The 27,355-nt window shown below is 50.6% G+C and overlaps 2 protein-coding genes across 2 annotated transcripts in view; both read left to right on the top strand.

Moving 5' to 3' along the window:
* LOC147712573 (uncharacterized) overlaps positions 1-26,910 on the top strand; it is a 52,064-nt gene extending 25,154 nt beyond the window's left edge. Inside the window, exon 2 of the mRNA XM_086919278.1 lies at positions 26,467-26,910. Within this exon, the coding sequence (XP_086775404.1) occupies positions 26,467-26,910 (444 nt within the window). The remainder of the gene's footprint in view (positions 1-26,466) is intronic.
* Positions 1-27,355, top strand: part of SYCP1 (synaptonemal complex protein 1) — a 5,090,281-nt gene that overhangs the window by 2,549,043 nt on the left and 2,513,883 nt on the right. The window lies entirely within an intron of this gene.

Genomic DNA, 27,355 nt, shown 5'->3' with positions numbered 1-27,355 from the left:
TCATGTCTAGAACTCAGGATGCCAAACTCCGTGCCTAGCGCAGTGCCACAAGAATAACTTGTACCCGGTTGCGCCTGATCTTCTTGCGCACTCTGGGCAGACGTGGTATGGGCGGAAAGGGTTTAGGAGGCCTGAGCTCCACTCGTGATGAAAAGCGTTGCAGAGCAAGTTCTGCCTTGGAAACTCCAATGTGCAAAACAGCTGACTGTGTGGGTTCTCTCTGGAGGCAGAACAAATCTAACCAAGGCTCCTCCCACTGCGGAAAGAGACCTTGTGCCGCCTCCGGATGGAGACGCCACTCGTGATCCACAATGCATATTCGGATGAACGTTCAGAGAACCAGGCAGGTGTTGAACCACCAGGGAAATGACCTGACGTTTTCAGCCAAGTCCAGAGGTGCAGGGCCTCTTGACAGAGGATCCACAACCCCACTCCTCCCTGTTTGTTGCAGTACCACATGGCTGTAGTGTTACCTGTAAACACTTGAACAAGCCTTCCCTTTATTGATTGCAAAAAGGCTTTTGGTGCCAGTCGGATCGCCTGAAGCTCCAGATGGATTATATGGAGCTTGGCTTCCACCATAGACCAGAGTCCTCTGATCTCCACCTCCCCCAGATGGCCACCCCAGCCCAGAAGGGATGCGTCAGTCACTACTGTGAGATCTGGGTTGGGAAGGGACAGGGGTCTGCAGTTGAACCACTCGCCGTCTGTGAGAAGTTGGCCTGATATTCAGTGTTCACTATTCTAGTGATCACTATGTATCAGTCCAAACAACCCTTATGGTTATTGGTTGTAAGTCAACCTTATAGACCAGCTATCCTAGTAGCATGGATACGAGCAGTCTTCGGGCTAAACTCTAGAGGGCGTGTTAAGCCAGCTGTTATACCATCACATATACCCCTTGAACACCAAGTGAAAGGACACCACACAAGTGTTATGAAAATAAACAGTGTATTTATTTAAATCACAACAGCCCTGTACTCTTTATGAGGACAGGGTACTAAGCACACAACCAAACTCTTACGAAAATACTTTAAGTTGCACAATTTACACAAATGCCCAAGGGGCACGGAAAACCATATACTATGGAAGTGGAATGCGAAATTACTAGCAGGTAAGTACTGGACTAATAGGCTTTGGAATCGCTAGGACTACGTTACTGAACCTTCAGATTACTAGTAGGAGGCCTAGGGGACTCGGGTGCAGAGTGTGCACTCTCACGCGGGATGCGGGACAAAGTCTATGGGAGCTAGCAAAAGCAAAGTTAGTGTTCTCGGGCGAACCCGATAAGGTAGGTCGAAAACGACAGTGGATCTGGACCCTTGGATAGTGAGGCTATGCTGGGGCACCAAAATGCCGAAGTTACCTAGCCCAGGGGCTGCGGCTGCATAGGTCTGAAAAGACGTCGGGAATCCTCGTTGACGAACCAGGAGCCTGAAGGAAGAGTTGCTGGCAGGCGACCAGTGAAGATTGTTCGAAGTGATCCAAGCCTGGATCGAAGATGGATGACACCTGAAAGCAGAGGGGACCAAGTTCTTAATCACTAGCCAGTGATCAGATGGGCACCAGGATGGCACCGGATGGTAGTCACCTCGACCAGGTGAATGGGCGACGCTGGGCTCTGCAGTCTCACGGACCAGGAGGTGTTGTCGGCGACCAGGATGGAGGTGCGAGCTGTCCCACGATGGTTGATGCTGTCGACGTCGCTGGACCCAGGATTGGGGCAACAAGTCTTGGCAAATTCAAGCCCACGCGGTGTACCTAAAATGGCGTCTGGAGTGGACCAGGAGGGTCCGGAGTGCTCCTCTTTTGGAAGGGAGCAAGGGCCAGTCTGGAGCAACAAGACCAGCAGTGGTGATTTCGTCGGGCGTCATCGGGAAGGCCACAAGCCAGCGGGCTAGTAGCCAGACAACGCGGTGAGCAGCAAAAAGCAGAAGGGCCCCACGCAGATCTCGTGGATGCTGGGAGGCTGGACTTCGGTGCTGGAGCTGCTCAGGGTCGGGGCTTCTCGGACCCCAAAGCACTCACCAGAGGATCCCTCGGCGGTCGTGCTGGATAGAAGTCGTGCAGTTCTGATGATGGCCGGTCCCTCGAGGTCTCGTCGCACCTACGGTTCTCAGCTTAGCTGTAGAGGTAGGTAAAGGTCAGAGGTGTCAGGGAAGCCGGGTCTCGTCGAGCTGGTCAGTCGGATTCCGGAGGAAGGACGTGCAGCAAACCGCAGAGTTCTTAGATGGTGCCTGCGGATGCAGGGTGACTACTCCTTAGTCACAAGGGAGAAATCTTGAGAAGAGTCGAGAGTTCCTTTTGTGGAAAGTAGTTTCTTGATTCAAAGATGATCTAAATTGGAAGGGTCCCCGCTCCTGCCTTTATCCTAAAGAAAGGGGTGGGTACGCAACTAGGTCCTGCCCTAGGGGTGAGACCAGGAAGGTGGGTGGTTACACCCCTCTCCCATGCCGGACTTTCCCCAGGCCAGGGGCTGGTGTGCCCCTGGAACTGGTTCTAGCCGGCAGATGCGTAGTGAGCACCGGGGTTCCACTTGCAGTCACCTTCCTGAAAAGCCCTGCCTACCCAGGATACACAAAACCCTGTCTGGGATGGTGCTAGCACCGCTCCTGACAGGAAACCCTTTGTCCAAGCTCCCCTCGCTGGAAGGACTCCCAGCTGCAGGGGGTCAGACTCGTGTCTGTGGTGGCAGCATCCATTTTGTGATGCTGAGGCTTGAGTTAACTTTAACCGGGGTTCACAGTTACATCCATGTCGTGTCCCTCTAGAAGGGTGGAATGCTAACCCCGTCGCCAGAATTGGCGAGGGGTTAGTATTCCAATTCGTATGACACCTTACTCGACATGTTTTGATAAAGCGATACCAGAGATAGCATTTAACCGCGAGTATTATAATGCACTTAAGAGTATATGGTATGCGTTATCATGGAACAGCTATTAGGACTTGGTTCCGCAAGCTGCAAACGGACTCATGCCAGAGCACCTTCTCACACGATTCCAAGCACTTTGCCTTCAGGATTGTCAAGGCCTGCCATAGGGATGACTGATAGGAATCTGTGTGTCCATTTTTAGGGTTAGATATAGGTATACTATATCTAAAGCAAAGGGTGATTACACCACCTTGCCCCAGCTGTCGTGCAGCCAGTTGTGTCAGATTTAGATGGCCATCCAGGGGTGGCATAATACATGCTTCAGCCCCTGGTAGGCCCTGGGTACACCTATGCCCTGAGTTACAGGGTCTGATAAGGTGGCCCAGTACCAATTGGATAATGCACCTAAGGTACACTTGTCAATTTAGTGAGAGAACAGCTAGGCTGTGGGTCTGATTAGCAGGCCCACAGCCAGAGAAAGTCACAAACCAGTGAAACAAAAGCAAAAAATCTGGGTGATCATAGGATTGCAGACCCTACTCTCCTACATGACCCCCCCCCCAAACTTTGGGACAATAAACTAACCTTGACCAGGTGAGTCTTCTTGCTCTAAGTGGAAATACCTGGAGAGCCCATCTGCATTGCCATGATCAGTGCCAGGTCTATGCTCCACTGTAAAATCCATCCCCTGTAGGGAAATGGACCACCTAAGCAGTTTGGGGTTTTCACCCTTCATCTGATTTAGCCACAAGAGGGGCTTGTGGTCGGTCTGAAACTTGAAATGAGTGCCAAACAAGTATGGCCTCAGTTTCTTCAGGGCCCAAACCACAGCAAAGGCCTCCCTCTCAATAGCTGACCAATTTTTCTCTCTGGGGGTCAGCCTTCTGCTTATAAAAGCAATTGGCTGGTCATTACCATCAAAATTCAGTTGAGATAGAACAGCTCCCACACCCAACTCAGAAGCATCTGTTTGGACAATGAATGGTTTGGAGTAGCCTGGACTCTTGAAGATGGGTGCTGTGCACATGGCCTGCTTTAGGTCATCGAATGCTTTTTGACAGCTTGCTGTCCACTGAACTTTCTTTGGCATTTTCTTACTTGTCAGTTCATTAAGTGGAGTCACAATTGATCCATTATTTCTGACAAACTTTCTATAGTAACCAGTCAGGCCCAAGAAAGCTCGAACCTGAGTCTGGGTGGTTGGAGGAGCCCAGTCCCTGATTGACTGTATCTTGCTCTCCAGTGGCTGAACTTGGCCTCCACCTACAAGGTGGCCCAAGTATACAACCTGTGTCTGCCCTATCTGGCACTTTGTGGCCTCGATAGTGAGACCTGCTGCTTGCAGTGCCTCTAACACTTTCCTCAGGTGGACCAGGTTATCCTCCCAGGTGGAGCTAAAGACAGCTATATCATCAAGATATGCTGCACAGAACTCATCCAGCCCAGTGAGAACATGATTCACCAGCCTTTGGAAGGTTGCAGGTGCATTTTTCAAACCAAAGGGCATTACCACAAATTGATAATGCCCACCAGGGGTAGAAAATGCTGTCTTGGGCTTGGCATCCTCAGCTAACCTGATTTGCCAATACCCAGCTGTCAGGTCAAATGTGCTTAAGTAGTTGGCAGAAGCCAATCTATCTATAAGTTCATCTGCCCTTGGTATTGGGTGGGCATCAGTCTTAGTGACTGCATTGAGACCTCTGTAGTCTACGCAAAACCTCATCTCTTTCTTACCACCCTGTGTGTGAGGCTTTGGCACTAGAACTACTGGACTAGCCCAAGGGCTATCAGAGGGTTTAATGACTCCCAACTCCAACATTTTCTGCACTTCTGTTTTGATGCAGTCTCTAACATGATCAGGCTGCCTGTAGATTTTACTCTTAACTGGCAAGCTGTCACCAGTGTCAATCTCATGGGTACACCAATTGGTCTGGCTGGGTGTTAGAGAGAACATATGCCTGAAGGATTGAAGAACTTGTTTGCAATCCTTCTGTTGATGTTCAGAGAGGCTGCCACAAAAGACAACACCATCTACTGATCCATCGTCAGGATTCTGAGTGAGCAGGTCTGGGAGAGGGTCACTCCCTTCCTCCTGTCCCTTATCTATGGCCATGAGCAAGCTCATGTCCTTCCTGTCGACATATGCTTTGAGCCTGTTTACATGAAGCACCCTGTGGGGGCTTCTGGGAGTTCCAAGGTCCACCAGGTAGGTGACCTCTCCCTTTTGCTCAAGGATTGTGTGGGGCCCAGACCATTTGTCTTTGAGTGCTGCTGGGGCCACTGGCTCCAACACCCACACCTTCTGTCCAGGCTGGTATACAGTTAGGACAGCCTTTTGGTCATGCCAGGCTTTTTGAAGTTCCTGGCTAGCCTCAAGGTTTTTGGATGCCTTTTCCATGTACTCAGCCACCCTGGAGCGGAGACCAAGTACATAGTCCACTATGTTGGTTGAAGGCTTTTTGAGAGGTCTCTCCCATCCTTCCTTCACTAAACACATAGGTCCTCTTACAGGATGTCCATACAAAAGTTCAAAAGGGCTGTAGCCAACCCCCTTCTGTGGGACTTCTCTATAAGCAAATAAAAGGCAGGGTATCAGGACATCCCATCTACGCCTGAGCTTTTCAGGTAGTCCATGAATCATCCCTTTCAGGGTCCTGTTGAACCTTTCAACAAGCCCATTGCATTGTGGATGATAGGGTGTAGTGAACTTGTAGTTGACACCACATTCCTTCCACATAGCAGTTAAGTAGCTTGACATGAAGTTTGCATCTCTGTCAGAGACAACCTCCTTAGGGAAGCCCACTCTGGAGAACACTCCAACTAGGACTCTTGCCACAACAGGTGCTGTAGTGGTCCTAAGGGGAATAGCTTCAGGATACCTGGTGGCATGGTCCACCACCACCAGTATAAACTTGTGCCCTGATGCTGTCTGGGGTTCCATTGGACCAACAATGTCAATCCCCACTCTTTCAAAGGGCACCCCCACCACAGGCATTGGTATAAGGGGGGCCTTTGTTGTGCCACCTGACTTACCACTGGCTTGGCAAGTGGCACAGGAGCGACAAAACTCCTTGGTATCCTCATTCATATGAGGCCAGTGAAAGTGTGAGACAATCCTGTCCCAAGTCTTGTTCTGGCCTAAGTGACCTGCAAGGGGAATCTCATGGGCCAAGGTGAGAAGGAAACCTCTCAGAGACAAGGGGATGACCAGCCTCCTGGTTGCACCAGGCTTGGGGTCTCTTGACTCAGAGTATAGGAGTCCATCTTCCCAGTATACCTTGTGGGCACCTGTGGCGTTCCCTGCAGCTTCAGCTGCAGCCTGTTGTCTGAGGGGTTCAAGAGAAGGGCACGCTAACTGTTCCTTCCCCAGGTCTGCTCTGGAGGGTCCCCCTGAGCCCAGAAATTCAACTTGATCAAGTTCAAATTCTTTAGGCTCAGTTTCCCTCAGCTCCTGTAGGTCAGCCTCCTCTGAGACTTGATCCTCAACCTGGGGCAAGGGGGAAGGCAATGCCTTAACCCTCCTGCTCTTCCTCTTGGAAGGTGTCTGGTCCATTGTTCCAGGATCCAGCACCTGTTCAGTGGGGCATCTTCTGGCCTGTGACCTAGTCACAGCAAGCACATGTGCTGGCAAGCCTAACATCTCCATGTGAGTCCTCTGCTCCACTTCTGACCATTGTGATGACTCCAAATCATTGCCCAACAAACAATCCACTGGGAGGTCTGAACTAACTACAACCTTCTTTTGGCCATTTACCCCTCCCCAGGAGAAAGCAACAATCGCCATACTATGACTGGTAGTGACGTTGCTGGCATTGGTCACCAGGAATTCTGTACCTGGCATGATCTGTCCAGGGTCCACAAAGTTAGGTGTCACCATGGTGACACTGGCACAAGTGTCCCTATAGGCCTGAGCCATTTTGCCATTTATCAAAGGTGTCTGCCTGTATTTGCCCAAAGTATTGGGACTGACATCAGGGGATATATCCATATCCCCTGTACAGACAATGACAGCCTGAGGGAGTGTGCCAACTAAGTTGTCATACCCCTCAGAACCCAAGGTTAACCCAACTAATCCCTTGGGAGGTGCACTACCACTGCTGACTGTACTAGGGGGTGCAGTTGCCTTAGGGGCTGCAGTGGCAGGAGTTTGCCCTCCTTTCTTGGTGCACTCACTAAACCAGTGAGTTTTACTTTTACAGTATTGGCACCACCTTTTAGACTGGCCTTCTTGAGTCTTCTTCTTCAGGGAAGCTTGACCCCCACCCTCTTTGTTCTGTTGGGGACCTGTCGAAGACTTCTGGTCATTTTGTTCACCTTTTGCATCTTTACCCTTCTGGTCTGTTTTCTTCTGACCACCCTGGTTCTGGTCCTGGTTCTGCTTAACCCTTGTTCTGACCCATCTGTCTGCCTTCTTTCCCAATTCTTGGGGAGAGGTCAGATCTGAGTCAACATTGTGCTGATGCAACAACTGGTTCTGACAATTGTTTAAAATCTGTTCCCTCATGATCAGATTGTACAATCCTGTATAATCAGTAACCTTACTGTCCAGCAACCAGCCCTCCAAAGCCTTAGTGGCACAATCAACAAAGTCAGACCAATCCTGAGACTGAGTTTTCTGGGTATCCCTGAACAGCAACCTGTACTGCTCAGTGGTTAGGCCAAACCCATCTATCAGTGTATTCTTCAGGACTTGGTAATTGTTAGCATCCTCAGCTCTAGTAGTGAGGAGCTTATCTCTACCTTTACCTTCAAAGGAGAGCCACAAGACAGCTTCCCTCTGATTCTGGGGGACGCACTGGACAGTGCAGGCCCTCTCCAAAGCAGTTATCCATTTGTGGATATCATCCCCTTGTTTAAAGGGGGGCACTATCTTACTCAGGTGTCTAGTGTCTAAACTCCTGTGTTTTTCTCTTGGGAGAATGCTGCCACCAGTGAGATCTAACCCGCTTAACTTTTGCTCTCTAGCAAAGGCAAACCTCTCTTTGGCCAGGGCAAGTTCTTCCCTTTCAATCCTCAGATTGGCTTCCCTCATTTTACTTCATGCCCCCTTCTCTTAGGGGATGACATCCCTCTATGAGAAGAGGTCTGAGAGCCATTGGTTCGAATGGATCTATTAGAGCCTCTTGATAGAGACCTAACTCGTCCATTCCCAAGTCTGCCTGAGAGTGGCCCTGGGGGTCCCCCAAATCCATTCTCATGCCTACTTAAGTTGGTCCTAGTGAGTCTGCTGACTTCTACCTGACCTGTTTCTGCCTCATCCCCAGATAACTCATCTTCCTACCCCTCCTCAGCACTGTCTGCTGCCTGGAGGTGTCGGTCAGGGTCACCCTGGGTTCCCTCAAGGGGAGGCATGTTCCCATCTGGATGAGAAGGATCTGTGTTAGCAGCCCTCCTTGCATCATAGTTCTCTAAGAGACCAATCAGAAAGGAAATGGTAGGGTTTGAACCCTGTTTTAGTTTCCTGGAGGTACAGACTTGTCTTATCTCCTGGAAGCTAAGAGCAGCATATCTGTAAGGGACCTGTGGAGGGTCCACAACCACAAGAGGGGTCTCTGAAGACTCTCCGTGGTTAGATATGCTTCTAGTGTGGTGTAAGTGATGCACCTACCTACACTATTTGTTTGCCTACTGATCCCTTGCTAAGAGTTGTAGTCAAGGTGTGCTAAGCCTTGTTAAACTACAACAGCTGGTTCAGTAGAACTCAGAGTATTCTAAGCTAAGTTATATGTACCTTAAATACTTATGTGATCTTTCACAATGATATTCTTAGGATACGTGTGGTAAAACAACAGCAAGCTCAAATCCCAACCGCTGCTCACCAATGTGAGAAGTTGGCCTGATATTCAGTGTTCACTATTCTAGTGATCACTATGTATCAGTCCAAACAACCCTTATGGTGATTGGTTGTAAGTCAACCTTATAGACCAGCTATCCTAGTAGCATGGATACGAGCAGTCTTCGGGCTAAACTCTACAGGGCGTGTTAAGCCAGCTGTTATACCATCACATATACCCCTTGAACACCAAGTGAAAGGACACCACACAAGTGTTATGAAAATAAACAGTGTATTTATTTAAATCACAACAATCCCTGTACTCTTTATGAGGACAGGGTACTAAGCACACAACCAAACAGTGTATTTATTTAAATCACAACAATCCCTGTACTCTTTATGAGGACAGGGTACTAAGCACACAACCAAACTCTTACGAAAATACTTTAGTTGCACAATTTACACAAATGCCCGAGGGGCACGGAAAACCATATACTATGGAAGTGGAATGCGAAATTACTAGCAGGTAAGTACTGGACGAATAGGCTTTGGAATCGCTAGGACTACGTTACTGAACCTTCAGATTACTAGTAGGAGGCCTAGGGGACTCGGGTGCAGAGTGTGCACTCTCACGCGGGATGCGGGACAAAGTCTATGGGAGCTAGCAAAAGCAAAGTTAGTGTTCTCGGGCGAACCCGATAAGGTAGGTCGAAAACGACAGTGGATCTGGACCCTTGGATAGTGAGGCTATGCTGGGGCACCGAAATGCCGAAGTTACCTAGCCCAGGGGCTGCGGCTGCATAGGTCTGAAAAGACGTCGGGAATCCTCGTTGACGAACCAGGAGCCTGAAGGAAGAGTTGCTGGCAGGCGACCAGTGAAGATTGTTCGAAGTGATCCAAGCCTGGATCGAAGATGGATGACACCTGAAAGCAGAGGGGACCAAGTTCTTAATCACTAGCCAGTGATCAGATGGGCACCAGGATGGCACCGGATGGTAGTCACCTCGACCAGGTGAGTGGGCGACGCTGGGCTCTGCAGTCTCACAGACCAGGAGGTGTTGTCGGCGACCAGGATGGAGGTGCGAGCTGTCCCACGATGGTTGATGCTGTCGACGTCGCTGGACCCAGGATTGGGGCAACAAGTCTTGGCAAATTCAAGCCCACGCGGTGGACCTAAAATGGCGTCTGGAGTGGACCAGGAGGGTCCGGAGTGCTCCTCTTTTGGAAGGGAGCAAGGGCCAGTCTGGAGCAACCAGACCAGCAGTGGTGATGTCGTCGGGCGTCGTCGGGAAGGCCACAAGCCAGCGGGCTAGTAGCCAGACAATGCGGTGAGCAGCAAAAAGCAGAAGGGCCCCACGCAGATCTCGTGGATGCTGGGAGGCTGGACTTCGGTGCTGGAGCTGCTCAAGGTCGGGGCCTCTCGGACCCCAAAGCACTCACCAGAGGATCCCTCGGCGGTCATGCTGGATAGAAGTCGTGCAGTTCTGATGATGGCCGGTCCCTCGAGGTCTCGTCGCACCTACGGTTCTCAGCTTAGCTGTAGAGGTAGGTAGAGGTCAGAGGTGCCAGGGAAGCCGGGTCTCGTCGAGCTGGTCAGTCGGATTCCGGAGAAAGGACGTGCAGCAAACCGCAGAGTTCTTAGATGATGCCTGCGGATGCAGGGTGACTACTCCTTAGTCACAAGGGAGAAATCTTGAGAAGAGTCGAGAGTTCCTTTTGTGGAAAGTTGTTTCTTGATTCAAAGATGATCTAATTTGGAAGGGTCCCGCTCCTGCCTTTATCCTAAAGAAAGGGGTGGGTACGCGACTAGGTCCTGCCCTAGGGGTGGGACCAGGAAGGGGGGTGGTTACACCCCTCTCCCATGCCGGACTTTCCCCAGGCCAGTGGCTGGTGTGCCCCTGGAACTGGTTCTAGCCGGCAGATGCGTAGTGAGCACCGGGGTGCCACTTGCAGTCACCTTCCTGAAAGGCCCTGCCTACCCAGGATACACAAAACCCTGTCTGGGATCGTGCTAGCACCGCCCCTAACAGGAAACCCTTTGTCCAAGCTCCCCTCGCTGGAAGGACTCCCAGCTGCAGGGGGTCAGACTCGTGTCTGTGGTGGCAGCATCCATTTTGTGATGCTGAGGCTTGAGTTAACTGTAACCGGGGTTCACAGTTACATCCATGTCGTGTCCCTCTAGAAGGGTGGAAGGCTAACCCCGTCGCCAGAATTGGCGAGGGGTTAGTATTCCAATTCGTATGACAACTTACTCGACATGTTTTGATAAAGCGATACCAGAGATAGCATTTAACCGCGAGGATTATAATGCACTTAAGAGTATATGGTATGCGTTATCATGGAACAGCTATTAGGACATGGTTCCGCAAGCTGCAAACGGGCTCAGCTCATGCCAGAGCACCATCTCACACGATTCCAAGCACTCTGCCTTCAGGATTGTCAAGGCCTGCCATAGGAGTGCCTGATAGGAATCTGTGTGTCCATTTTTAGGGTTAGATATAGGTATACTTTATCTAAAGCAAAGGGTGATTACACCACCTTGCCCCAGCTGTCGTGCAGCCAGTTGTGTCAGATTTAGATGGCCATCCAGGGGTGGCATAATACATGCTTCAGCCCCTGGTAGGCCCTGGGTACACCTATGCCCTGAGTTACAGGGTCTGATAAGGTGGCCCAGTACCAATTGGATAATGCACCTAAGGTACACGTGTCAATTTAGTGAGAGAACAGCTAGGCTGTGGGTCTGATTAGCAGGCCCACAGCCAGAGAAAGTCGTAAACCAGTGAAACAAAAGCAAAAAATCTGGGTGATCATAGGATTGCAGACCCTACTCTCCTACACGGTCCATTAGCCACCACTGCAGATCTTTTGCAGTGCCCTTAGAAACCTGAACCAGTTCGGTGAGGTCTCCTCGATGCTGTGCCCATTGGAACTTCAGGTCCCACTGCAGAGCCCACATACGCTATGGTGCATGGGGAGTCAGGTGTGACTTCGGCACATTGATAGTGAACCCCAGTGAATGCAAGAGGTTTGCCGTCGTCTAGATGTGGGAGACGAATGCCTGGGACAAGCCCGCTTTCAAAAACCAGTCATGGAGATAGGGGAAGACTGGAACCCCAGATCTCCGTAGATGAGCTGCAAATGCCGCCATCACCTTTGTGAACACCCGAGGTGCACTGGTGAGGCCAAAAGGGAGCACCGTGAACTGAAAGTGCTTGGGCCCACAATAAACCGCAGGTAGCGACGATGGGCATGCAGGATGGGAATGTGGAAGTAGGCATCCTGCCAGTTCAGCGCTACTGGTAGAAGAAGGTGCGGTACATTTTCTTGGATCGGGAACTGCACGTCTGCATGCGCAGTCTTCACAGTTCCCTTAAGGGTGCCGGTTGCCTCCACATTGCATACGCAACTCTGTATGACTACTTCCGTCTTTAAAAAGAAATATAAATACATTGTGATGAAGTCGACAAATTAATAATTTCCACCAGAAGACCTGTACATGTTTGATCAACTCTTTGGCAATACCAGGTCTCAATCATTATGTTTACATGGCTTCCTGATGAAGGCTCATCGCCGAAATGCGCGTAGGACACAGATACTCAACAGCCATGCGAGAACTGATTGTTTTATAGTATATTATAACAATTGATCTGTGTACAATTTATATGTTTATAAATGTATCTGATAGAGACTACTAGCCGCAGATTCTTCACGTAGACGTGAGACTAAATCCGGAAACTTTTTTGCCACAGCAGCCCTGCGCGCCGGGGGGCAGGGCGACATCATGCGACTCCACCCAGGCATCGTCCAGGTACGCGACGTCAGTGAGGTCACATAAGACCCGCCCCGGCGCGCCTATGTCAGTTTTTGTTTGTTTTCTGTTGCCACAGGCCTGTTTGGGGCCCTTTTTATTTCCATTTATTTTGGTGGAACCATGTGTGAATGCCTTCGGGCTTCAAAACTTTTTGTGGGCATCTTATGTCGGCGACGGACCCTCACCTCATTTGTATGTGGTGTGTGGGGGAGGATCACTTCACCACTGATTGTGCGGCATGCCAACAGTTGAAACCGAAGTCACAGCGCTCCCGCCGGATGAAACTTGTCTCGCCTCGTTTCTCCTGGTCGGCGTCCTACCCTCGGTCTGCTTCAGCAGACGGCTTCAGATACGACTGTGGTCGTCGTCCTCACCCTTCTCCGATGTCACATGAGCATCACTCCCCGGTGGGTAAATGTTGCAGTTTGTCCCTGGGGGCTGGTTTCCGGCCTGCTGGGGGAGTGGACTCTCCGCGGGTGAAGCGGGTGAAGCGGCGCTGCAAGGCATTCTATCCACCGTTTCCCGGTGTTGGGGCGTCAAGAGTCCAGATGGAGACATACGCGGCGGCTTTGCAGGCCTCGCTGGTGTTTCTTCCTCCTTCACCTCCTGGGGCGTTGGCGGATTCCCTGACTTGCCCGGGGCCCTCCTTGGTGCCTGCGGCGGCTCTGGCCCCCAGCGCCGACTGGTGCGGATCCAGGCTTGGAGGATGTGGTGCTGTTGGGTGCGGCTCCTCCTGGGCACCTCCTTCAGGCCACAGCGTCTCTGCCTCACCACAAACTCCCGCAGGAGTCCATGTGGTGTTGCGGGAGGTCGCCGGGGCTCGGGTCGCATCCCGAGCCCCTCTCAGTCCTTTGTGAAGGTGGTCCTGTCTAAAGCCGAGGTGACGCCGCTAGGGTTCCGGCAGCAGCTGGACCGTGCGGAGGCACAGGGGTCGGTGGACCTTCCTCGTCCCGCTCCGGGTCGAGGCCGGGTGGGGACCCCTCTCGTCCCTTCCCACAGGCGGCTGCTTCCTCGGAGGGCGAGTTGGAGGCTGAATGGTCTCTGGCACCGCCACATGGGTTGCCAGGTGATCTACGCCTCATTCTGGCCCGCGGCTGGCGGAGGGCTTCGTGTCACTCCCCGGGGCCGACTCTTTCCCTCACGCAGGGGTCGGGTCTGCGTCGTTCCGGCGCCGCCCCGGGGCCGGTTCAGCCCCAGCTCCACTCCGGTCTCCGGTGCGGGGTGACCTGGAGGAACCTTGTCTGGTGACGCCGGATGGTGCCGACGTCCTGCATCAGGCGGCGGACTCTACGGCTCCGGGCAGGGCCGTACTGCGGATTTGTATTCGGATGTTCCCTCTTCTCCTGGGGCAGGCTGTATATTGGTGTCGTCCTCTCTGGAGTCTGGCCGCCTTGTGGTGACTTTTTCACCGGCTCCCCGCCCTTCCTGAGGCAGAGGTGTTCGTCAGAAGAGCGGCAGGTCCCTCATTCTTTGGCTCCCTCGGACTTCCAGGTCTGGCCCTTGACCCTCCCACTTGGCCTCGGGGAGGGCCGCTTTAGTTTGCAACCGTCGCCCACAAAGGGGCCCAGCGGAGGCGGGTGCTGCCTTCGCTCACACAGTGTCCACAGCTGTGGGCATCCTGAGCAAGGGTGACCCGGTGGCTCACTTTCTAGCGGACCATCTCTTGGAGGTCCTCCACCAGGGCTCTGGTGGGAGGGAAATCTTACTTCCCACTGAGGGTTTGCTCCTTTCTTCCTTGACGGGGGCTTGGATGCGTCCTGCCTCAGGGAAACCGGTGCCTCAACATCTTCTGCGCCAAGTGACCCGGCGTGTCTTTCCCTTCTCCCCTCGGCCACCAACCCCCTTTTGCGGACTGCTTTTCCCTCCCTCCCGCCACTGTTGACTTCACCGTCCCAGGAGGCACGCTGGCTGGACTCTTGGGGGCGCAACATGTTCGCCTCAACCAGCGCTGCCCTGCAGGCCCTTAACACCTTGTGTGTTCTGGCTAGAACCTCCTCATGTTTGTGGGACTCGGCTGATTTTCTGGGACCTGCAGCGTCCCAGGAGACTGGTTAGGTGGAATTACGGCATCAAGCGTTGGATGGCCGGGAGATTGCGGTGTTTATTCTCCGCTCCCCTCTGGACATCTCAGAGGTGCTGGGCCATGCCATGGCTTCCTCAGTCGCTCTCCGTCACCATGCTTGGATTCGGGACGGAGTATTCCCTGAGAATATTCGGGAGCGACTCATCGACCTTCTGTTTGATGGTAGCCTGTTGTTCCATGCCCCGGCTGACTCTGCCAATAAAAGGCTCTTGACGGGGCTCTGTCCTCCTCCTCCGCCTTATTCTCCTCCTCTTCCGTCCCTTCCTCAGTGACTCCTGAGTTGGGCTGATTCTGGTTCTTCTTAGGCCGGTTGTTCTGGCTGTGTAGTGTGTTTTCTGGCCATTTGCGTCCTTCCTTGGGACTTTGTCAATGTTGGCTGCTGGACGGTCCTTTTGTTGATTATGTGTGTTCTGCCAAAGTTGTTGCGCAGACTTGGCCCTGAGATTAGACCTTCTGCTTTGCTTAGGCTGCTTGTCAAGCCTTTCGCGGGGTTGTTTTTTTCCTCATGGCTCTTTTGTTTTTCCTTTGCTGCGGAAGTTCTTCCAAAGAGGGTTCCCATATTTTGAGACTTAACGTACCCTATGTCGGGTAGTGGTAGCTATCATATGGCTTGCACTCTGCTGAGGGTTCGGGTGCCTGCTCTCCATGGCGTTTATGTAGGTTGCTTTTGTTTCTTGAGGTTGTGTGCCCAGTCACTCATAGTGGTGTGCCCGGGCATCTCCTCCTCTCCCTGCTCCAGTCCTGAGGTCTGGGATGATGCTGTGTTCTCCCTTACCAGGCGCCGCCTACTCGGCCTTCCTGGGGCCTCTGGCTGTTCTTCTTGCTTCTGGCGGCTTTTGACTGCCAGCGCTGTTCTGGCTGGCAGGTTGCTCTGCTTCTGGAGTGGGTTGGCCTACTTTCCCTTGCTTCCTTGGGTCTTCTAGGCTTCTTCTCCCTCCCTTCCTGTCTTAGCATTGGGCGGAAGCTATGTTGCCTTGTGGCGGAGTGGGGTGCTTCAGCCTCTCCGACCTTGCCCTTGGTTCCTCTGCGGTGAGTGTACAGGCCTCTTCAGCCTTCTTCTCCCCCCTACACCCTGTTGGGGTCAGTGGGGTTTTGCTTGTGGGCGTTTCCTTTGCCTGGCGGGGATGAGGTTCTACCTGTTCCACAGATCTGGTCCCCTGTGGGGCCCTCTGTTCAGTATTAGCTGCTCGGTCCTCTTGCAGACCCTCTTTTCCAGGGGGTATTGCTAGGGTATCTATTCTATGTGAAGGAATCTGCGGCTAGTGGTCTCTATCAGATGTAGGAGTTACTTATCTTCGGTAACGATGTTTCTGGTAGAGATTATTCTGGCCGCAGATTCCTTCAAGGCCTGCCCTTCCTCCCCTATTCTGCGAGGACTCTTGGGTTGGTCTTTGGTACTCACCTCCCGATGGGAGGTTGTGTCTACTGTGAGTGCCTTCCTTGTTCTTGGGTGGCTCCTTCTGGGGGCGGTTCATTCCTCCCTTGGTACTTTAGAGGATGGGGTTCCGGTGCTCCAGTGCCATGCCGCTCTGGTTACTCCAGGTTTGGGGGGGGGGTGTTGCTTTCTATCCCTGTCCCCCCCTCCCTTCCCTCCTTCCATTGCTATCCTCTGATTAAGAGTCATCTGGCCATGTTTTGCCCTTGTCCCTTGTGGGTGGTTGCCCTCTATGTTGGTGTGGCTTGGAGGTTTGTTGTCCCTGTCTGTCTTGGGACTAGTCTTCTTCCTTGCTCAGGATGGGGGTGGTAGCTTACTACGTGTGCCATGACTTTTACGCATTTTCCGTGCCTCTGGGGCACAGGGGTGGGAGGCTGTCTATGTGCTGGCAGGGTGGCTGCGCAGGGCTCTGCTTGTTCTTTCTTCTTTCCCTGCCTTTGGGTTCTGCGGTGTTGACACTACTCTGTGTGGTGTTGTTAGTCACCGTTTCTTTCCAATTTTTCTGCTCTTCGCACACTTTTCCCATGCTTCCACAGTTTTTTATCTGGTGGTTCTGTGTTGTGGTGCGGAAAAGTTCTCTGAAGAAAAGTGACGTAGGCGCGCCGGGCGGGTCTTATTTGACCTCGCTGACGTCACATACGCGGACGAAGCCTGTGCGGAGTTGGGTGATTGCACCACGCCCCCCCAGCATGCTGGGATGCTGTGGCAAAAAAGTTTCTGGATCCAGTCTCACGCCTGGGGATAATTTTACGTGAAGGAATCTGTGGCTAGAATCGTCTCTACCAGATACATTGTTTCAGACGGTAAGTAACTCGTACGTTTACACTCAGTCCAGCGCTTCTATCTAGTCCAAGGCAGACAGGACCTGAGCAACGTGATCATCTCGAATTTCTCCTTTTTAAGGTAGAAATGGAGGGTTCTGAGAACTAGTATAGGACGAAGGCCTCCGTCCTTTTTGGGTACCAGGAAGTAGCGGGAATAGCAACCGCTGGCTACTTCAGGCCCAGGAACCCTCTTTATGGCTCCCTTGGCCAAGAGACCATTGACTTCCTCGTGGAGCAAAACTAGGTGATCTTCAGTCAGCCGGTTGTATGCTGGGGTCATAGAGGTTAGGAATAGTCTCGATGGGGAGGGAGTAGCCCCTCCGGACTATTTGTTTTGCCAGTGGCGGAAATGATGGCGCATTCTGCCACCAACTGGCTGAGAGTTGTCCTGGGAGATCGGACTAGGAAGGTTTTTTGGTGGAGGAGGGGGTGATGGCTTGGCTTGACTTCTGGTTCCCTAACCCACAAAGCTGGGGTGAGCTGTGTCTGTGGCCCCGCAGAAATTGCTGAAATAGCGGGGTACTCTGGTCGGAATAGGCCACGAAACGAGTAAAAATTGGATGAAGACCTGGGGGCAGTAGTGAGGTCCAAAGACTTGGCCTTGGCTGCCGAGTCCTTAAAGCACTCAAGGGCAGCATCCGTCTTGTGTCCGAAGAGATGGGAGCCATCAAAGGGCATAGTGAACTTAGCTGCATCTCTCCCATCCCTGGTCAGCACTGCGCTACCGTATCCCATAGAGAATGAGTGTAACGGCCCAAGAGGCATGCAGTGTTCACCAACCGCAGCGCTTGGCTGGTGGAGAAGAACATTTTCTTCCCAAAGTTTCAGGCTTCTTGGATTCCCTGTCTGGGGCTGTGGAAGGGAATTTGCCTTGGGATGTGGAAGCTTGGGCTACAAAGCTTTGGGGAGTGGGGTTGGTGGTGAGGAAAAGTAGGTCCCCCGGTACGGGCGGTGGCGGCGGGCGATCGTCCTATTCACAGGATCCCCTTGCTGGGTTTTGGACCATGTCCCAAGAGAGCGTCTGTCAAGGCCTTATGGAAAGGCAGTAGGTGTTCAGAGCTCGAGACCCCAGGCTGCAGGACCTCTATCAAGATATTCGTCTTGACCACCACTGTGGGAAGCTGTAGGTCAAAGACCTCAGCAGCCCTATGCACCACCATGGCAAAAGTTGCTCCCTCCTCCGTAGACAGGGTAGGAGGGGAAAGCATGCCAGAGTCTGGGGAGGTGTCCAGGCCACTGGTGTCACCCAATTCCTCATACCAGTCAGGGCCTTGCTGTTGCTGGATTTCAAAGGGATCCTGCTCACCCTCCCAATTTTCATCCTCCATCCCCAACCCTACAGAATAGGGCATAGAGAACGGTATTGGCGCCGGTATTGGCATCGTTGGACGCCTGATCTCTCATTATCGTTGGGAATGAGGATCCGGGAGACGCTGACGGTGGTCGATGGCGACGCCGAGAACCTCAGCGTTAGACGCAATGCCGGGGAAGGTCGCTGTGGAGGTAAGACCGGCGTCGGTCTGGACCCGGGAACGGGTCCACTTGGAAGCTGTGGAGTCGGGGCCAGAGCCGCCTGCGCGGGAACCAAGGGGGTCCTCTCCATCCTCTGAGCCTGCAGGGCAAAAGGCGTGCCAGCAGGGTCAGGCCACCCAAATATGATCCACACTGCATCATCAAATTCTTTTGAGTTGGGCGGTGGTCGCTCCCGGCCCCCGGAAAGGGAGGAAATCGCTGAGCCGACCCATGCACCCGCTCCGCGGAGCTGGACCTCGAGAGCCAAGGTTCCTCTGCCGGGTAACAAACCTAGCTGGGCGAAGTCGACCTCTTGTGCTTTTTGTGGTGCCTCTTACCTGACTTCGATGACTTTGACGAAGAGGACTTCGAATGACCATTTCTGTCCTTGGACCTTCCTCTCGACCGAGACCTGCACGGGGATTGAGACCGGCGAAGTGACCTCCGCAGTTCCGGACGCCAGAGCGCAGGGGTACTGCTACAAAAAACCTTTCGAATCCAGCCTGATACCTGGAAGTTCAAAGGTAAGGGATCTACAGATAGATGTCTCTATCAGATAAAACAAACCATTGCCAGATGGATCTCTGCGACAATCTAATTTGGCATACCAAAATGGAAAAACCTCTGGCAATAACAGCTAAAGCCCACTCTACGAGAGCAGTGTCCACTTCGACTGCTCTGTTGGCAGGCATACCACTAAAGACGTTTTGCCATGCTAGAACGTGGAAAAGCATTCACACGTTCACGCAGCACTTCTGCCTAGAATCAAAACAGCACAGTGACGCAGCCATGGGACAGGCTGTATTACGGCATCTATTCCAATTTGGTGAGCCTCTTTACGTAGAGGTGTCTTTTTCTTTTTATATTCAAAGGTTAAATATTTCTAAAGTGGATTTAGATATATCTGAAAGAGACTGTGGTTATAGATTCTTTACCTTTAGAATTACCCCCAGGCGTCAGACTGGATAAGAAGATTTTTTTTTAGCTGTACCCTGGTGCGTCGGTAGGTGGTGGCGGTCGGCTCCGTGTTCGTTGCCGGCATCGTGGTTGTCGGGATGACGTCGCGGTGTCTACTTAGCCGATGCCCCTGCACGGTGACGTTAGTTCTTTCTTTGTCCGTGCCAGCCTAGTGCAGATCCAGAGAATGCTTCCCTCTTAGTCATTTTTAGACTAAACCTTTTTCTACTTTTGTTGACGCCTTTTTCGAGCATTCGACTCCTGGTGCACAAAGGATGTCCCATCGTCGGACCGCATTCAAGCCTTTTGACTCCTGTCACAAGCTGATTTCCAAAATGGATCCACACCTCGTGTGTCTCTGGTGCCTGGAGCGTGACCCAAAGTCGTGCTCCGACTGTCGGGCGATGAACCCGAAGTCTTTGCTGGAGCGGTCCCGAAAGCGTTTGAAGGACCAGCAGTCAGCTCGGCGTTGCTCGAGGTCTTGGTTGAGAAGACGGTCTCAGGAACGGTCGCAGAGCGACCATCACCATTTGTCACCCAAGTCTTTGCACTCCTCAGTTGTTGCTCTCCAGCTCTGTCTTCGGAGCCTTATTCTGGGACAGCTCCACGCTTCCCTCCTTTTCCTGGAACCAGAGTTTCCCCTGCCCAGCTTCGAGCTTTTTACGAAGCGCTTCATGGTATTTTTGGGGAGCCTGACTCTGCCGGCGCACCTTCGGGTCCTACAGACTCAACTGGAGGCCCTGGGCCTTCAATACCAGCGGCTCTGGTGCCAAAGAGCCCCTGAGGATACAGGTCTTGATCCAGATCGACGCTGGTTAACCTCATGGTACCTTCCCCGGTGCCAATTCCAGTGATGAGGCGCCCAGCGCTGGTTGTGCCCCCAATCCCAGCCTCACCCCCGACTTGGACACTGTGCCGGACCAACGTCGTTGACGTCAGTACCGGCACCGGAAGGTACATTTGTACCTCTGCTCATTCCTGGTGTTCCTTTCAGGCCTGAGTGGCAACCAGAGAAGGGTAAGGAGGAATGGGAGTGGTCTGTGGACCTTTTGGTGGACTGGCTTAAAGAGCCGGACTGGCAAGAGGAACTGGGTGATGCCAGTGGTTTGGATACCTCCCAAGCCCTTGGCATGCTCTCTCCCCTACTGTGGCTACGGAGGAGGGTGCCTCATATGCAGTGGTGTTGCGTAGGGTGGCTGAGACCTTGGGCCTTGAGCTTCCGACGTGACGGTCAGGACTAACCTCCTGACAGAGATCCTTCAACCAGCAGTGGCCTCCGCAAAGCCCCTTCTGCCTTTTATTGAAGCCCTCACTGTCGTCCTTATGGGCACTTGGTCCAAGCCCAGCACAGGGGCTCCTATGGACAGGATGATTGCCCAACACGACCGCCCAGCTGACCCACTTTTACTCTCCCAACACCCCAACACCCCGAGAGCTTGGTGGTCCAAGTCTCGCCACCAAGGGTGCTTTCCATACTGCTTCCCCAGATAGAGAATCCAAGAAGCTGGACCACCTTGTGTGCGAAAGTGCCCTGTTTCTTGCATGGTATGCCCCCACCTTTTGCTGAATTGCTGATGTCTTTTTACTGAGTGTGCCCTGGGCTCCGGCCAATCAAGTACCCAGGGCATATGTTCCTTCCCCAAAACTGCATTGAAGCCTAAACCCAATTGGCATCTCTGGCCACATGTTTGCCCCTGGTAAATGGTACCACAGGTAACCGGGGCACTGTGACCAGAGAAGGCCTCTGAGGGCCGCAGCACTTACTGTGCCACCCTTAGAGGCCCTGTACCCTGACACTCACACACTGCCTATGCAGGCTGCGTCGCTTGGTGCAGGACAAAGTGAAGATTCGACATGGCACACATCCCTGTTTGTCATGCCCACAAACCACTGCCCTGGCATACATCAGTCACCCCTGTAGCTGGGTGCACTATGCCAAGTGTGAGGGTACAGGTGCATGAGCTCTGTACCCCTACAGTGCCCAAGTCCATTCCTGGGCACTGTAAACGCAGTGCTGCCATTAAGAGTATATGGTGCTGGGAGGTTGTCATTATGAATTCCACAACACCATAATGGCTACACTGGAGAGTGGGAAGTTTGGTATCAAACTTCTCAGCACATTAAACCCACACTGATGCTAGTGTGGGATTTAATGTAAAATGCACAACAGAGGGCATCTTAGAGATGCCCCCCTGAAACTCTACCAACTTCTAGTGACCTGACTGAGTGGCTGCCTAGGCTGCCACCACCAGACATGTTTCTGAACCCCTGGGTCAGGAGCTGCTGCTCTCGGGGGCCTAAAACAAGGCACATCCTGGGACGAGGTGCCAAGCCTCCTCCCCCCGGATGGGCAGGGTTCATGAAGGAGAAGCTTCAATGGCATGCCGCCTTTGTTAGCCTCTCCAGACCATTTGCTGCTTTCAGCAACTGGTCCCCACTGGTTCTACTCCCCACTTTGGGTGGGAGAACCGGCGGGAAAAATAAGTGAGGAAGAGAGGTGTGCCCACCTCTGCGAACTCCACCCCTCAGGTGAGGGAGGCGAGGTGAAGTACAACCTCGAGTCCCTGCCATTTTGAGGATTGGAGGACTCAGCCAACCAGGGGCGGGCTCCTGCCCCCTCCCACTGGAGAGTGGCTGGATAGGGGGTGTACCCACCCCAGTGAAGGGACCCATTGGTCTCTGCCCTTTATCTACCTGTAACACCCCTAAATTTAGTATTTAGAAGGCACCCTGAACTTGGCTTTCTCAGATCCAAACAAGAAACAAGAAAAGAAGATAAGAAGGACGAAGAGCCGTGCAGAGCTAACAAGAGGACAACGCCCACTGACTTGGCCCTAGCCCTACAGGCCTGTGTCCCCTCGAACCTGCTCCTGCAAAATGCGGGTGTGTCCTGCAGCCATCAATCTCAAAAACGGGGCCTCTCTTGGGAGTGTTTTAGAGGGTGCTAGCAGATGATTGGTTATAGTTCAAGTGTGGTCCTTTTTTAAAAAGGACAAAGATAGGTTATTAAACTGAGGGCCCAGGGTCATTCTAGCCTATCATTAAGTTTTATATTACTGCTTGATTATGGTACCATGAGACTCCCACTTTGATGACGGAGAGTGATTCAATCATATGAATCTATGAAAGATACCAATACTGGATAACCACAGTATCATGTAAGTAACTTATTTTCCTAAGTCTGTAGCTGCTGGATCAGCCTGTAAGTAAAATTGCTTACAATTAGGTTAAAAATCTGTTATTGTTGTTAATGTCATACTGCTTTAAAAGGTAAGGGCTTGGGCTTTTATGTATTTTTTACGTAAGGGTGGAACTAATATTTTGAGAGAGCAAAATGAAGCAAACATTCTTGTGTGACTTCAAAAGTAAAAACAAAAAAGCAGCTGCCAGTCAAGTGGGGAAAAAGTGAATTAAAATAGTGTGGGGCAAGCTAAGAAAAATGTACCTTTGCACAAGTCCTCTGTCTACCCGGTTGGTCTGTAAGTGGCGAGAAGCAGACATGTCCATGTTTCAACTGTATTTGAAAAAGAGCCTGCGGAGAAGCTAAATGACGTCATTACCGTGGGACTGAAAAGAGATGCTGGAAATTAAAGTCCTAGCAAGCAGACCTAGCAAATCCCAGACGACAACCCCTTAAATAAAATAATTTTAAAAAACAAAGGCAAGCAATACAAAGGGCATGGATGGGGGGGGAGGGACAAGGGAGCATCAAGGGGAAGCACCTGCCTGCTTTTTTTATCAACCAGGCGCGTGCTTCACGAACAAGAAACATGAAGCATGTTGCCCATGAAGCCAGCATCAAGTTGACAGTGAATAAAACTCCTTAAAGCATGTAAGTGCCCCTGGGGAGCACTTTTCATTGCTGCTGTCCTGTAAATAACAGGGAGGAGAGCAAGGGTCTTTAACCCTTTCGATGCTGATGACGAGCTCAGCTCGTCATGATGCACAGTTGAGCTGTGCTGATGACGAGCTGAGCTCGTCATGAAACAATGGGAAACAATGACCTGCAGCACAGGAGGGGAAAACACCTAGCAGCCAAGGTGTTAAGCGATAAAGCGTGGTATGCATGAAGCGGGTCCGCGCTGAGACAGGAAATCCGTGCCCTCTGCAACAAAACTAAAAGAGTGCGGAAACACAAAGGGAAAACCCCTTTAGTGAAAATATACCTGAAATAGGCTAAAACACCAGGCTAGGAACAAGATATAGAACGCAAATAAACCATTGAGAAACAAGATTTTCCGAACAACACACACTTTGATAAATCAGCAGTAAAGGGCAGAATGAAAGCCCGCATACTGAACACAGAATGTCTTGAAGAGACAGAGCATGCCCTGCCTAGGCGAGACCTAAAAAGCAGGTTACATAGAAGAAAAGGGAGGTTAATTTTCATGTTAGCCAAACCCTGCATACTTCAGGTGAAATGAAGAGCAAGGGGTGTAATGTTTAGCACAACAGGATCCTGGGCCCCACATATTTTTGAAAATAGGGCAAAATTGGCTAGATCCTTGGGATCACTCCTTAGCCTCCTGTGTCCCTCTAATGGTTGGCCTTTGGCCCAAGAGTTACAAATTTACACTGCACAATGCTCTCCAGTAGCCTCCTAAGGGGCAGATGTTTGGGGTTTTGTTGACTGAACAGCACTACAGAGGGAGGAAAATAATTTCTGTAGGAGAGCTCTGGCTGTCTCAGCATCCTCCTCGCATTTTACTTGTCACAACAAACTGGGTCTTACATATTTGGGTGATCTAATTCGAATTAGACCCCTTTCCTGTGGCTTTTGAATTTGGCACAATGAGGAAGCCTCATTATCAAGCTCTACAATCAGCGACTGCCTGACTTGTGATAAGGGCATGTCAATTCCATGGTTGTCTTATGTGAAAAATTCACTTGATGAGGTTGGTTTATCTCGTGCTTTTTATGACACTTCCTCATGTGCATCTATCAATAAAAGACAGGCGTCTACATTGTTGCTAACCCAACTGCATGATAGGAGGGTTGAGGAGGAATTACAGAAAACAGCTATTGGAAAGTATTTGTTCCTAAATGTGAAGGTTATATCAGATAGTTATTTGTGGACACCCAGAAGGATTTGGGAGCGCTCTCTGCTATTTAGGTTTAGAGCCGACACAGTAAAATATCTACTCTGTTTTCCTCTAATTTATCAGCCCAATTTAGATGCAATTGTATGCCCATGCAATAATGATGTCACTCAGTCAATGGTTCATTTTCTTTTGTTTTGTAAATTTTATGTATTATACACAAAAAAAAATTCAGCTCCACTTTTGAGATCTAGAAGTTTAAGACATTGTGCCCCAGCTTACCTTTTCCTCCAATGCCTTCCAGATGAGGAAACTTGCACTGCAGTAACTCGCTTTCTTTGCTTTGCTGTACGATCATGTGGTACTATGCACTTTAATTAAAGTATATGAGGCTTCTAGCTATTTCATGGGCTGATGCTTTGAAATGAAAGGCACTATGCACTTTACCCGCATTACGTATACAGATTTTTAATACTTGTTTTTGTTCAAGATACTATTTTAATTTGGATCAAATATGGATGAATTTTACTGTATGTTTCCTTATATTTGAATGCCTTTTTTGCTTTTATTGTGTATTATCTACCTAATAAAGTTATTCTGAACTGATCTGAACTAGAGCAGGGGGTTGTTCTTAATGAAAATAGCATATTAGTCATTAGTCATTTTGTCTGGTGGTAAAGCTGCAATGGGCGTGGCATATTTCTGTTAACAAATACAATCTTGCTACTATGTAACTAGCTAGCCATGTCTAGGGAAATCCAGCGTTTGACTTAGTATAATGTTAAAAAATATGCATCAACAAACTTCCCCCGACTTTTCCGTAGTACCCATCACAACAGACAAAAAATTAATGCTGATAAAAAATTATGTCAACTAAGTAGTATGACCTCAAACTTCTGTGCCTCAGAGCACAACACGCTGACACAAAAGTTGCAATATCAGACAATGTTAAACAGTAGTAAAGTATACAAGCAGGAGATCCTCCAAAGTCTTTGGAAATGCATCGAACTGCTTGAGCCTGTGCAGTTTGTCCATGATCAGTATCAGCCTTATAAATGCACTCCCTTCCTGGACTGAACTGCCAACCATGCTATCTACAAGCTCACGCGCAATGCATGCGGCCAATCTTCATACTCCTTACACCCTTCAGACACTATACCTCTCGTGGGCTTTGTTAATTGGGGTTTCATGTGCTGAAGCAAGCTGTGTAAGTTGAGGAATGAGAACCACCCTACTGGTTCCTCCAAATAACCATGGTTACAGCCAAACCCAACATGGTCTCTGTGGACAGTGCGATTCACGCATGTGCGGTCCTGACAAGTGAGTTTAAGCAATATGGTAACATCCTACATTGTGACTGTCAGGATCATCATCAAATCACCTTCCACATTCTGGAAAAGACCACATGGAGAAAGGGACAACCTTATAAAGTTAAACAATTGTCTCACAACATGAGAGACATCAACATTAATGATCTCACTTCCATCACTATGAATAGACTTCAGCCGGCCCCTGACATGACCAACCTTGATGATCTTTCTGAGCACTACATTAGCACTGTCACAAATATCTTTGACACCATTGCGCCAAAACAACTTAATAGGATCCCTCTCAAACAATCCAAACCTTGGTTTAAAGGTACCCTAAATGACGAACGTCGTAAACTTAGGTTTTCAGAGAGGCTTTGGAGAAATGAGCCTTCCACTACTAGTCTCTATCAACTTAGGAAAATAAGAAGTACATACAACAACAAAAATCTGCATTGCTAAAACGGACCATTTTAGGGAGCAGCTGGACGGTGCTAAAAATAGACCCAAGATACAATTTGAAATCATCAAACAGTAATCAAACCACACGTCCAATCGCTTGACGCCGCTTCCTAGCGGGAGGACTTCACAGTGCACTTCTCTGAAAAAACAAAGAAAATTAAACAAGAGTTGCAACCTAACACTACCAGGGTGCCACCTTTAATTTTCTCCACATCATCAGGGGAGCTCGGGGTTCCCTCTGCACTCTCCCTACCTTTGGGTTGTTCTCCCAAAAATTATGCCTCTTGGAATTCCTTTATCCTGCCAGATTGCACAGAACTACTAAATGCTATGACAACTCTTAAACCGGCCAACCACTTCAATGATCCTCTGCCGGCAACATTTTTTAAAGATCTCAACTCAGCTATTCTACCACTTTGGTCGAGGATCATTCATGAATCGCTCCTGCAAGGGAGCAACCCTGATTGTCTCCAAAATTGGGCAAGTAACTCTCATCCCTGAGAAGCCCAACTCGGATCTATCTGATCCTAACAATTTCCGACCGATCACCAACATCATGACACTAGCCAAACTCCTCAAGAAATGTGTCCACAAGCTGCTATACAACCATATAGAGAAATTTCAACTACTTGACCTTTATCAATCCGGTTTCAGAGCAGGGCATAGTACCAAAACTGCTCTTACTCACATTGTGGATGATGCTTTGAAATCCCTAAATCAAAATGTTTCCGGTCTTCTGATCCTTCTGGACCTGTCTTGTGCATTCAATACCATCAAACATGAAAACTTGAGTAATCTTCTTCAACTTAGGATGGGTCTCTCAGGCCGGTCCTAAAGTGGTTTGCCTCTTTCTTACATAACCACACTTAAAGGATTAAACTCAACCAGTCCCTCGCATCTAGTACTGCGGTCAGGATTGGAGTTCCGCAAGGATCTGCACTCTCACCCACGTCCGTTAACCTCTATATGGAGCATCTTACCGTCATTCTGAACAATTCTAAAATTCATTACCACATGTACGCAGACGACACACAACTGTACCTGTAGATTTCCTCTCTGGAGGACATTGAAACCTTCAATGAGGCTCTCTCGCAAACTCAACAATGGTTAGCCCAGAACCATCTTTTATTGAATACCCTCAAAACTGAATTCCTGCTGATTGCCCCACACAACTACTCTGCACGATACCCAAATGGCTAAAGCAACTCACAGCCCCTAACTGCACCCCTCACGTGGTTGATTCCGCTAAATCATTGGGCATTACCTTGGACAAATACCTT

This window comes from Lissotriton vulgaris, chromosome 5 (assembly GCF_964263255.1).
Source record: "Lissotriton vulgaris chromosome 5, aLisVul1.2, whole genome shotgun sequence".
Classification (NCBI taxonomy): Eukaryota; Metazoa; Chordata; class Amphibia; order Caudata; family Salamandridae; genus Lissotriton; species Lissotriton vulgaris.
Note: the sequence above shows the minus strand (reverse complement) of the source record. Positions and strands in the feature narration are given on the sequence as shown.